This window comes from Pipistrellus hanaki (genome assembly GCF_964339955.1).
Source record: "Pipistrellus hanaki genome assembly, chromosome: 6".
Lineage (NCBI taxonomy): Eukaryota > Metazoa > Chordata > Mammalia > Chiroptera > Vespertilionidae > Pipistrellus > Pipistrellus hanaki.
This window is the reverse complement of record NC_140508.1, coordinates 13,548,315-13,559,466: the sequence shown is the minus strand read 5'-3', so window position 1 is coordinate 13,559,466 and position 11,152 is coordinate 13,548,315. Positions and strand designations below refer to the sequence as shown.

General features: G+C 41.8%; 1 protein-coding gene across 1 annotated transcript in view; it reads left to right on the top strand.

The window, feature by feature from the left end:
• Positions 1 to 332: 332 nt before the first annotated feature.
• Positions 333 to 11,152, top strand: part of PTPN1 (protein tyrosine phosphatase non-receptor type 1) — a 72,142-nt gene continuing 61,322 nt past the window's right edge. Inside the window, exon 1 of the mRNA XM_084887108.1 lies at positions 333 to 570. Coding sequence (XP_084743234.1) covers positions 508 to 570 — 63 coding nt within the window. The 5' untranslated portion in view covers positions 333 to 507. The remainder of the gene's footprint in view (positions 571 to 11,152) is intronic.

Below are 11,152 nucleotides of genomic sequence, written 5' to 3'. Positions count from 1 at the left end.
CTGGCGTTGCATGAAAGGTACATGACTATTTCAAGGCCACCCTGTGACTCCACGGGCTTCCTAGAGGTTTGATCTCACTATCCCAGGAGGCCCGGTAAGCCTAGCGCCTAGCGACGAGCTCCCGGGGTCGCCTAGGCAACGGGCGGGCGCCCCGCCCACGCTCGGAGTTCCGGATGGGGGCGGGGGGAGCGAGCGCTGCGAGAGGTCTCGCGGGGCTGCGGCTGCTTCCCTCCCCCTCTCCCCCTGCCCACCGCCTGACTCCACCCCGCGGAAGTGCCGGCTGACCTGTCCGGCCGCTGATTGGCCTTCGCTCTGGGGGCGGAGCCCACGGCAGCGCGGTGCGTACTTCCGGCTGCCGGGTTGACATGAAGAAGCAGCGGCCAGGGCGGCGGTAGCGGTGGGAGCCGAGGCTTGCAGCGGGACTCCCGGCGGAGTGCGCGGCGCGGCCTAGAGCGGCAGACGGCGCGGTAGGCTGAGGAGGAGGCGCGGCAGCCGCCCTGGCCCGCCATGGAAATGGAAAAGGAGTTCGAGCAGATCGACAAGGCCGGGAATTGGGCGGCCATTTACCAGGTGCGGGAGCAGCCCGGAGCGCGGCGGCAGGCCCTTCGCTTAGGCCGCGGGAACCTTCCCCTCAGAACCCCGAGTCCCGTGCTTCCTCTGGGTCTCGACCTGCGCGTCGGCCCTGCTGCTGGAGGATTCGGTCCGACGGCGCCCTCTCTCTTTGTCCCTCGGGTGGGCCTCCGTCCCTCCCGGACCTCGCCATTCCCTTTGATCCCCCCGCTTACCTCGCATCCTCCCTCCCGGTGACCTGCCTCTCCAGCCCGGGGGGCCGCGCGCGGGTCTCTCCGCTCTCCGCGCGCAACCCTCGCACCCCGACCCCGACCCCCTTCCCAGCCACTCTTTGTCCCCCGGGGTTGGTAGAACGCCCCCGCCACTTCCTTTTCTGGACAGGACCACCTCAGACTCTCTTCCTTTGTCTCCCTGGGAGAAAGGGTTCCTCCTCCCCCTCCCTCCTTCACATTTCCTTTCCCCTCGTCTCCGTGTGCCTCGGGAGTCCCAGGGATGAAATCCCCTTCCCCCTTCCTGTTCATTCATTTAATGGACACGAAGTGGCGTGCCTGTTCGGGCTAGGGACCGCTTAAGCGTTGGAGATAGTGTGTACTGAGTAAGACAAGACCTTATCCCTCGTGGAGCTCAGAGTCAAGTAGGACAGTCCAACACATAAGCAAGTAATTTCAGGTAGTGGCAGGTGAGCTGCTTTAGAGAAGGGAAGGGGGTCAGGGCAGGTCGAGCAGACGTGCTCTGTGAGCTGAGAGAGGAGCAGCAGCAAGCCAGGCAGGTATCTGGCTAAGGATCCTTCCAGCCAGGAGGCCTGAGGTACTCACCCTTCACTGGAGCCCAAATACTGTTGTCCTTTCAGACAGGGACCGTGAAAAGTTAACATTTGTACTGAGAGATGCGATCGTGGACTGAAGTCGCATCTTTCCCCGAGGAGCGTCTTATCCTTTGGTCGTGGCTGAGATGATTGGGTCTCCCAAGCCCTCTCTACTTGTGGGCTCTGGTGGTGCAGACGAGTCAGGAAGGCAGGGCTTCTGACCTATCTCTAAAACATCAGATTAAAAACACGAAGCGGTCTGCCTTCCCCAGCAGCTAACCCTCACAAGAAAATATGTGCTCCTGATTAAATGTCATTGCGGGGGTTGTGAGGATTAACCAAAACCACACTCCATGTTTTAAATAAACGATGTACAGAATAGAGAGATGCTGTTGCTTGTGTAAAGGGGAGAAGGCAGCTTATTCTGTCTCCAGCTTATATGCTCAAAAGGCAAATTGTGAGATCCATCAGCTGGTAGTATTAAAATCTATTTTGAGCTCCACTTAAAAAGGAAAGAAAGCTTTAAGCAATTCTTGGGTATGCCTGACTGACAGAAGCCTTTTTTTGGCATGCTTGGTTTCATGTAGATTTGCATCAAGTTTATTTGACAGGATTACTTTTATTTAAACTATAAAGTATATCAGTTAATGATAAATATACACAGTTTGTATCCATGGTCTAGTCTCTCTGAAGTAATTGAGTGAATTTCACTAGCGGCTTTGAGAATGTGTAGACGTGCTGTCTGTGTCAGGTTTAATGCAATGGAATCTAAAGTGGTTCTTAATGAAAAAATTGTTCCTCTGAAGTGTTGGATATTATGATACACCCCGCCACAAGTGGAGGTGGCCTTCATGAAGCATTGGGGAAAATCTGTAATACAGGAACAACAAATTAATATTCTAAAAACTTATATTCTAAAATAAACTGGTTTTTTACTGTTTTAGGCCAGAGCTTGGAGCATGTTCGTCTTTAACTTCCCTCCTTGTTCTTAAGTTTCTCTCTCTACCGTATTTGAACTCCAAGACTTAGTCAAGATTCGCAGTATGTCGAGATCCTTTAATGGATTGCCACATTCCTAGAGGTGGTTTCTTTTGACATTGGAGAGTTGTCCATTATGGGCTTTCTCACCTCTACTGTGCAGGTATTTTTGTTTTCGAACACTGAAATCAGAAGCTCTTCTCCTTTTGGAGTTGAAAAGTGGCTCTTTCTTGGGCAATGTGGCATTTTTAAAAACATAGTGTTCAGATGACCTTGAGTTGAAAGTGGCACATTTCCCAAAGTGTGTGTGTCAATTTACCGAAACCATTATTTCTCAGGAATTCAAAGAAATGTGTTTCAGGTTAGAAGAAAATGGAAATTAAAAAAAAATTAATTTATAGCATGTCACGATGAGGACAGCCTTGTACAAAGTCGTTTTAAGCTTGGTTAGTCTATTGTGATTAGAAAAATATAATTTCTGCTTAAAATTTTGGAAACAAGGCAGTGCAGTTATTTCTTATGACACTAACTTCTTTTCTAACTAGAACAAAAAGATGCAGAAACTTGGCAACAATTGGGCAATGAACAAAGGGTAAAGTAGACTTGAATGCTGAGGAATGTGGTAGCTTAGAAGACAAAAGTGTCAGGCAAAGGTTCTATGTAAGCTTAATCTGATAAAATGAGCATAACTGTGTTTTTAATTGTTAGCCTAATAAATAGTATAGGTACTAATGAGCATTTAGGTTTATTAAAAAGACAGCTTGATAACACATGAAAATGGTTTAAAAATTCTTCTCTATCATTTAAATGATTGTATGCCTGGTTTGGAAAGTGGAAGGAATACTAGTGAGCTTAGAATTTGAGTTGGTCTGGCTGTCTAAGAGGAGACAAAACTGATAGGGAAAAGGGATTGGTTTTTGGAGCTAGAATGAAGAGAAAACAGAACTTGAATTAATGAAAATAGCTGATAAGCTGCCCTCCATATGTAGTTTAAGATTGTTGTCAGGTGTTTTGCTCTTTCTCTCATCTCTAAATTATTTGATTCTCTGACACTGTTCATTACCTTTCAATGTGAATGATTTGATTGTTTCACATAAAGGAGGTTGCAACTGTAGCTTGTGACTAGAAGACAAGATTTATTCCATGTTAGAGGCAGGCTTTGTAAAATGGGCCACTCTTCCAAATGACTTGTTTTTATAGCTGCTTTCATTATGAAATATGATCTAATGCATATCTAGGTTAAAACCATGTTATAACAATAGTTCACTAAAATTCTTCACTGCTATATACAGTATATGTTTTTATAATCCAAGAAGATGAATATTAAAATTTCCTAATAATGTTTATTTAAATACCATTCTCTTCAGAGACTGTTTTGTGAAGAGGAGACAGATCTATACACTATGACTCACTTCACTTAAAAAAAAAAAAAAAAGCCAAAAGGAAATGACATGGAGAGATTGGGAAGTTCTAGTCATCTCGAGTGACCCATGAGATCTAAATGTGCTTGTTTAGGCCTGGTTTTAGTGAACTAAATTTAGGTGTCTGTTCTCCACTTTGGAAATGGTGTAAAGACGTTTGTAATTTTCGGGGCTTATATTAAATTAACTGGGAGCACAAGGAGAAATAGTGGAGGGAACTTTCTGCTATCGTTATTGGTTTGACCTCACGGGCATATTTATAGGAATACTTCGGTACTTTTGGAAGTACATAAACAGGTCAGCCTGGGGATGATGGTAATGCAAATGATCTCCAGTTGCCAATTATCTGCATTTTAGCATGAATAACTCCCCCAAACCTCTAAAAATACCTAGTATTGAATAATGTCTTCAATGTACTAGTATACTGAATTTCATGATAGAAATGAATATGAAATTTCCTATAGGGAGTTTTTCAGAGTATAAACTGTTACAATAATGACTGTGTCTTTTCTTTTTCTTTCCCTTTTTTCCTTTTTTTTTTTTTGAATTGTCTGTTTTCTGATCTCTCCGGGTGCAGAAATTTTGTCCTGTGATGTGCTTTTAATTGCAGGTACTTTTTCTTAAGCCTACCTGAACCCATATGTATTTTGCGCACACTGGCATTCCTCCCTGCAGTGTTTGTGTTCATTCGTTCATGGTAACCAATTAATACTGACAGATAGGCTGGACATGTTTTGTGCTCCGGAAAATGGGAAGTCTAGCTGGGTCATTGTTTCCAATATAGCGTAGTTTGGTATCAGGCACTCGGTGTGTTTTCAGTATCCAGTGAGTGCTGGGGATTTTGATTCCCCTACCACATTTTGTTGATTGGTCACCATAGCACTCTTTCTACCACCCCAGTGGTCTAGGTTCTTAAATCTATAATCATAAAAGCATAATATGCAAATTAACCTAACAGCAGAACTACCATCTGGACACCCTTCTGGATGACCTTCTGGACAAAGCCAGGGCTGCAAGTGCTTGCTCTTGGATGAATTTCGTGCATCGGGCCTCTAGTTTTGCCTATAATAATATAGTCGTTTGTAGTTTCACACTAGAAGCAAGTGAGACCAGTTACATATTATTATGGTCCCTCAAAGTCTCTCCATATCTTCTCCTTCCCCACCATGTATATTCTTTACATTATCACTGGTAATTGTGTTAAAACAGACCTGAGTCAGGTCACTCCTCTATTTAACTACTTCTAGTGTTTTCATAATACCTGTAAGGTCCAAACTCCTTAGCCTGGCAGCCAAGTTCCAGCCATCCCCTCCATGTACCTCTGTTATAGCCACACTAGAACGTATAGTGTTTCTGAAACATCCTTCTCTTTCACTTCTCAATATTTTGGCTCAACACTTTGTGTTGCCTGCCTTTCCCACTCAAATGTGTGCCTCCTCACACTAGATAGATCTTTGTCGTCTCACCTCCATACAACTTCATACTTCTCTCTTCTGAAGCCTTGCTCTCCTGGGAGCTGCTGCTTTAGATCTATCTCCTCCAGAGTCCAAGCTTCTTTAGATCTATCTCCTCCAGAGTCCAAGCTTCCTGAGGCCGGCTAGTCCATCTTTTCACTCATCTTGGTGTCGTCTGCACCTGGACAAAGTAAGTGCCTAACAAATGCTGAATTGAGTTGCTTGGCAGCACTTTGCCATGCCCTGACAATATAAAGACAAGCAATACCTGGTTCCCAACTCCCATCCTAGGGAGGAGGATGGTAGTAGAGGTCACGCTTGGAGAAAATCATCACATTGGGAGCCATGGCCTGATGAGGCAATTTAGTATTGCCCACTTGGTGACTTGGAAGAAAGGCTTGAATTCATACCCAGCAGAAGTTGATACCACCAGTTTGTTTCACAGGAACTTTAACAACCAATTTATACTTGATCTGAGGCAAACTTAATAGGAAGTTTGCAGGTGATACACACCTGTCTCTCTAAGAATTGTTGAAATACTTTATCCTCATCACTTTTGACTGGTTTTCACATGCCTTCTATAAGGGCTTTGCATGTAGTCTGTTTGTAAATGGTTTTTGATTGTGGGATATAAAATATGTATGGTTCTTTGTAAAGTAACAACCCTACAAAGTCTGCTTTTTTCCAAAGTATAAACGGTAAAGGTTAATACTTTTGGCCTTTGATCAAACTACCTTCAGGCCAAGAGAGTAATTTAATCTTTTGCTTTTCTCTAGTCTTAGCTCTAAGACTAACAGTGCTGAGTGGGTCCTTTCTTTAGGCTTCAGTCCCTTCCTTTTTGAAAGTTATCATGGACATGCTGATCACCAAGTTCACTTCAAATAATAAGTCTCTAATGTGCTCACAAAGAAAATTTAGTGTTCCTGAAGTAATCCTTGTAAAACATTGTCGTGGGTACTCAGGTGGATGGGTGTCAGTGGGTACAGTTAGGCTCCAAAATTTATAGGAATTTTGTGAGTCCAGCTAAGGACTCGAAAGAATTGACTATTTTTCTCCCAAGAGGTATTAAATGAAACATTATTAATAAGTAGGGTTCATTTGATTTAGTAATGTGGGAAAATGAGCTGCCCTGACACATGAGTTATTTTTTCTCTTAAGTAGCAATTGGTGGTTTTTCCTGTAAAAGATAGAGGAACTGATTCTTGAGAATTTACGAAAGATTCAACCCAAACTAGGTACATGAAGAGTAGCTGCCCTTTCTGTTGTAATTTTTAAAATAAACCAACATCTGGTCTAACTTCATTTGAATAGTGTGATAGTTCACATAATCTGCCATGTTTGAGAAGAAAGTACCTAAGTCTCCAGCATTTTAGAGATAATGCTTTACTTTGTGTAGAAGTGGGCTTCCAGCTTCTGCCCTCTCCCTTTTCAAGGCGTCTTGACATAGTCACGAGTCTCTGACATTTTGTTAATTTTGAACGTCTGAACACTAGAAACAAGACCATTTCACGTGGAAGGTTTCCTTCCAAGAATAAAGAGCCAAAGAAAAGTTAAGTGCTCCCTAAATCAGTTGATCTTTGAGATGGGGTACAAGTCATATGGCAGACAAAGTAATAACTACTGATATATGATTTTTAGCCTTTTTTTTTTTTTTTTTTTAAGTGACATGCTTCAGTTAGCGGTTCTGAATGCTTGTTTCTACCAAGGCAATGAAGTGTTCCAGTACATCATGGTGCTTAGAATTGGTGCTTCCAGAAGTTCTTTAGTATGGACTCAAAAAAGTAAACATGGCTTATTAGCAGAGTGACGCTTGAGGCCTGCATTTTCTTTGGAGAATATGTGTGCTACTATTAATCTAGTACTGTGCCAGGAAATTCTAAATCCTTACTGAGGCTTAACTGCTGTTGATGGAAACCTTTGGGCCCAAGTGTTCCGTGTCCTGGCTGGGCTGCTTTTTTTACTGCAGAAGTTTCTTCCCAAAGACTGAGTGAGGCAGGTCTTCTTTACAGATGAACGAGGAACAGCCGCCTCTGTGTGTGTGGCTTCTGTGGGTGAGTGACACCGCTTGCAAATGAGTATAGCCAAGCTAGGTTTCCAAAAGTGTATTTTAACAATTTATTAGTTAATGATTAGAGAAGGAAAATGTTTCCTTATCTTTGTTATGAAACATACCTCCCCTTTTATTCTTCATGGATTTTATTGACGCTTCTCTTCCTTTTTAAAAAATACAATTAAAAAATGGCCATACTGAGTTCCAGCAAACAGCTTAGCTAGTATACTATTGTGAATTGCTTACAGGAAAGTGGACATCAAGTGATTATTCCAGAGAGTTGGAGTTCTCTTAAGAATCTGGGCTTACTTAAAAATGTCTTTAAATGAAATCAATTCTGAATATAACTTAATTCAAGAGAACAAACAGGCAAACTACATTTAGCATATATGGTGAATTAGGTTTACCTTCCCTGATGGTTAAACGTTGATCACTGTTAGATTTATCCCTTTCAGATTTCGTGCTGCCTCACTATTCAAATAGTCACGGTTTAGTTTGCCTCTGCAAGGATGATGGCAAAGGATGCCTTCACGAATGTTTGTGTGGCTGGCTCCCTTTTGCACAGGAAGAGGGGCCTCTGAGAATATATCCAATGGTCTTTTTGTGGGGGAGGATATTTTGTTCTGTGTCTTTTGTTGAAAACGTTTTGCTTCATTGTTTTTACCCTGATTTGGAGTGTATTTTAAAAGCATCTTAGAGCTGAGACCGGTTTGGCTCAATGGATAGAGCGTCGGCTTGGGGACTGAAGGGTCCCGGGTTCAATTGCGGTCAAGGGCATGTACCTTGGTTGCCGGCATATCCCCAGTAGGGGGTGTGCAAGAAGCAGCAGCTGATCGATGACTCTCTCTCATCGATGTTTCTAACTCTCTATGTCTTTCCTTTCCTCTCTTTACAAAATCAATAAAATATATTTTTTTTAAAAAGAGATATTAAAAGCATCTTAGAGGTAAGAACATTATTGTTCTCCATCACCTCTCTGTTGACAGGGTCTTTAGGATTGTCCTTGGAGGTGGGGTGGAACATAATGGTGCAAGATCAGGAAGTTGCATTAAGCCACCACCACATTTCTGGAGCAACCCCAGTACACAAGGTGATTTAGCCACACATAAGGATCAGCTGGTTCACATTGCTTGACTATTCTTCAGGAATCCACATCCTGGGATGCGGGTTCCCAAGGAATGGGTGCTTTATGTACTTATGGTGGTACCATTTCTAAGTATATTTAAATAGTCCTCATGTCCTACTACCGTTTTCTTGATACATCCTAGGAATATCAGTGTCATTAGCAGTGTTTTATTTCATCTGTTCTTGCCAAAATAACTACGTAGGTCTGCTACTTTCCCTTATTTTTCTACTTGCTAATAAGAATGCTTTTGAGAGTTTGAGTAACAATATTGAACAATCTACAGTGGCAGCTGGTAGCTTCTGTACTCATCTTTACTTCAGCAATTGTTTCCATACCTTTGGGAGCTTGAATCCCCACCCTCCACCCCCAAATTTATTAAAACGTAGTTGTCATGCAGAATCACTGTCAAAGTAGTTGACATTGAATAAACTCATTACCTTTTTTTTCATGAATGCATATTTGTCAACTAAACTTCCTTTTGCAACTTGCTCCACTACTTGATGACAACAAGCTTTTGTGTTTCCCAACGGACTTGGTTGATTGGAAGATGTTGCTTTTGAAAATAGAAAATAAATGACTATAGGAGAAGAAGGCAAGCTTTGGTTTGAAGTAGGAGTTTGGTATGTCCCTGTGCTCAGTGTGAAACACAGCTGGAGATGGGTGTGGTCCATCATCTGAAACTTCCTATCTTCAGTTTGAGGAGGTGGTTACCATTCTAACCACTGAAGAACTGCATGGTATATGCTGTTTTATTCACAGGGCAAAACTTTGCATTCATGGTTTCCTTTGCACTTGCCTTTGAGTTAATAAAATGTCATTTTTTAATTTTTTTTTTTTTTTGGTAGTGTTTACATGCCAGGTCCATTTTAGGAGGAAGAAAGGATACAGTTTGAAGTTAAAGGATTAAATTGGCACCACACCTTTAGTTTTGTAAATGCCTTTAGTGTTTGATTTTTTAGGTTGATCATAAGGAAGTGATAAGTATGTTAGGTTATTTGTGGTTTGAGCTAATTTTAGTCTCCTATTCTCAGCTTGCTTTATATCCTTTGATAATAAAACCTGCTTTCTAGAAAGACAAATTTTGAATGTAGGACACAATCTATATTCTCTACTTAGGCTACATTTCGAAAATACTTCTCAGTTCTTTGGAAGTTGGACAGTTTGAAAATCATTGATGCCTTTGCTTAGTAGCTCTACTTTCCCAGCAAATGAAGTAGATTCTTTCATAGAAGTTTGGAACTCTTGTTCCAAGCCAGTGGCTAGAAGGGCATAGTTGATATTAGAGGATTTAAAAAAGATTCTGACCAACATGAGGCTTTGATTGTGTAGGAAACCCTCCCTCCCCTATCCTTTTAGGTGGTAGAGGCTTTTGCTCCTAAGGGCTGAGGTTTGTGTCTGTCTGCAGTACTGATTATTGGTTTCACACAGAACAGTTTTGTTTCAAAGCTGTAGTCCAAAGCTCCCCCCTGCTACCCTTAACCAACCACCTCAAACATACATGCCTCCAGGGACTTGTGAGGTAATGGAAAAAGAAGACTGGGGCTTGTGAGTCTGCCTTTGACTGCTGTGGGACCTGGAAGGAGTTCCATGCAGGATCTGTAAAATGTGATGATTGGACCAGACAGCCTTAAAGCATGATTTAGATCTAACATTCTACATCTACATGGTCACGCGAAGAGTCAGGAAAGTGGGCAATCTTTTTGGGAAAAATTGGGCTTTCATGTCCGACAAACTGGATTTGGATGTTCTGTGATCCTTATCTAAAAGTGGGACAGAACTTTAAAATTTCATATTAGCTCAAATTAAAACTTTAAAATATCCATTATTATGTTCTTAAGAAATAATACAACACTGTAAAGGCATAAATCAGATTATTTTATAAAATTACCAAATGCCACACTGATGAATACAGTTCCCTTTGAATTTTTCTCATGTCTAAAGGGGATTATTGGGTTTTATAAGTGGTTAAAAAAAATCACTCATGCAAAGGAGAAATACACAGCCTGATCTATGTTCTATCCTCATTCATAATAAAACTCAATAATAGCTAACATTTATTGAACTCTGTTATGTGCCCTAGGCACTGTGCAAAGTGCTTTGCATGCAGTACCATTTATTATACACCATAAATTGGTCTTTAATAGCAGGAAATGTTTTAGGAGGACAATTAGGTGTCAGAGCTTGGATGTTCTTCACTTGAAGTCTTCCGTGTCCTAAAGCCAGCTTTACATGCTTACCCTGATATTCTACTACATAGAGAGAAGAGGAATTGTGCGAAGACTCCCTGATTTTTAATACAAAGGAAGGGATAGTTTGTAGATTTTTACCTTTATCCAGGTTTCTGATCTCTTACCTAGATATCACAAATTGGCCACCCACAGTCATATTTGGCTTGGTTCACATAGTATTTTAACAAAAAGAGGAATTTAAGTTTTGGTCATTGTTTATAAATCAGGAGAAATAGCACAAAAATCTAGATTTCTGGCTCCTCTTGAAAAACCTGAAAGCCACATTGTCTGGGCCCCTCTTGGCAATCGTCTGCTGAATTGGTGGCACTGCTCCTGCTGGACAGACTCATGTGTGTTTAGTTCACAGTCCATGGGAGTCACATTGTCCTCACTTATGTGTGCTACCCAGCCCTTGGACACACTTGAGTTTGCATCCTCGACTCCATGCTAAGTTTTTTCTTGGAGTTTGATATTAATGTTAGATTTAAGATAATTTAAGCCCTAGTGGGTTTGGCTCAGT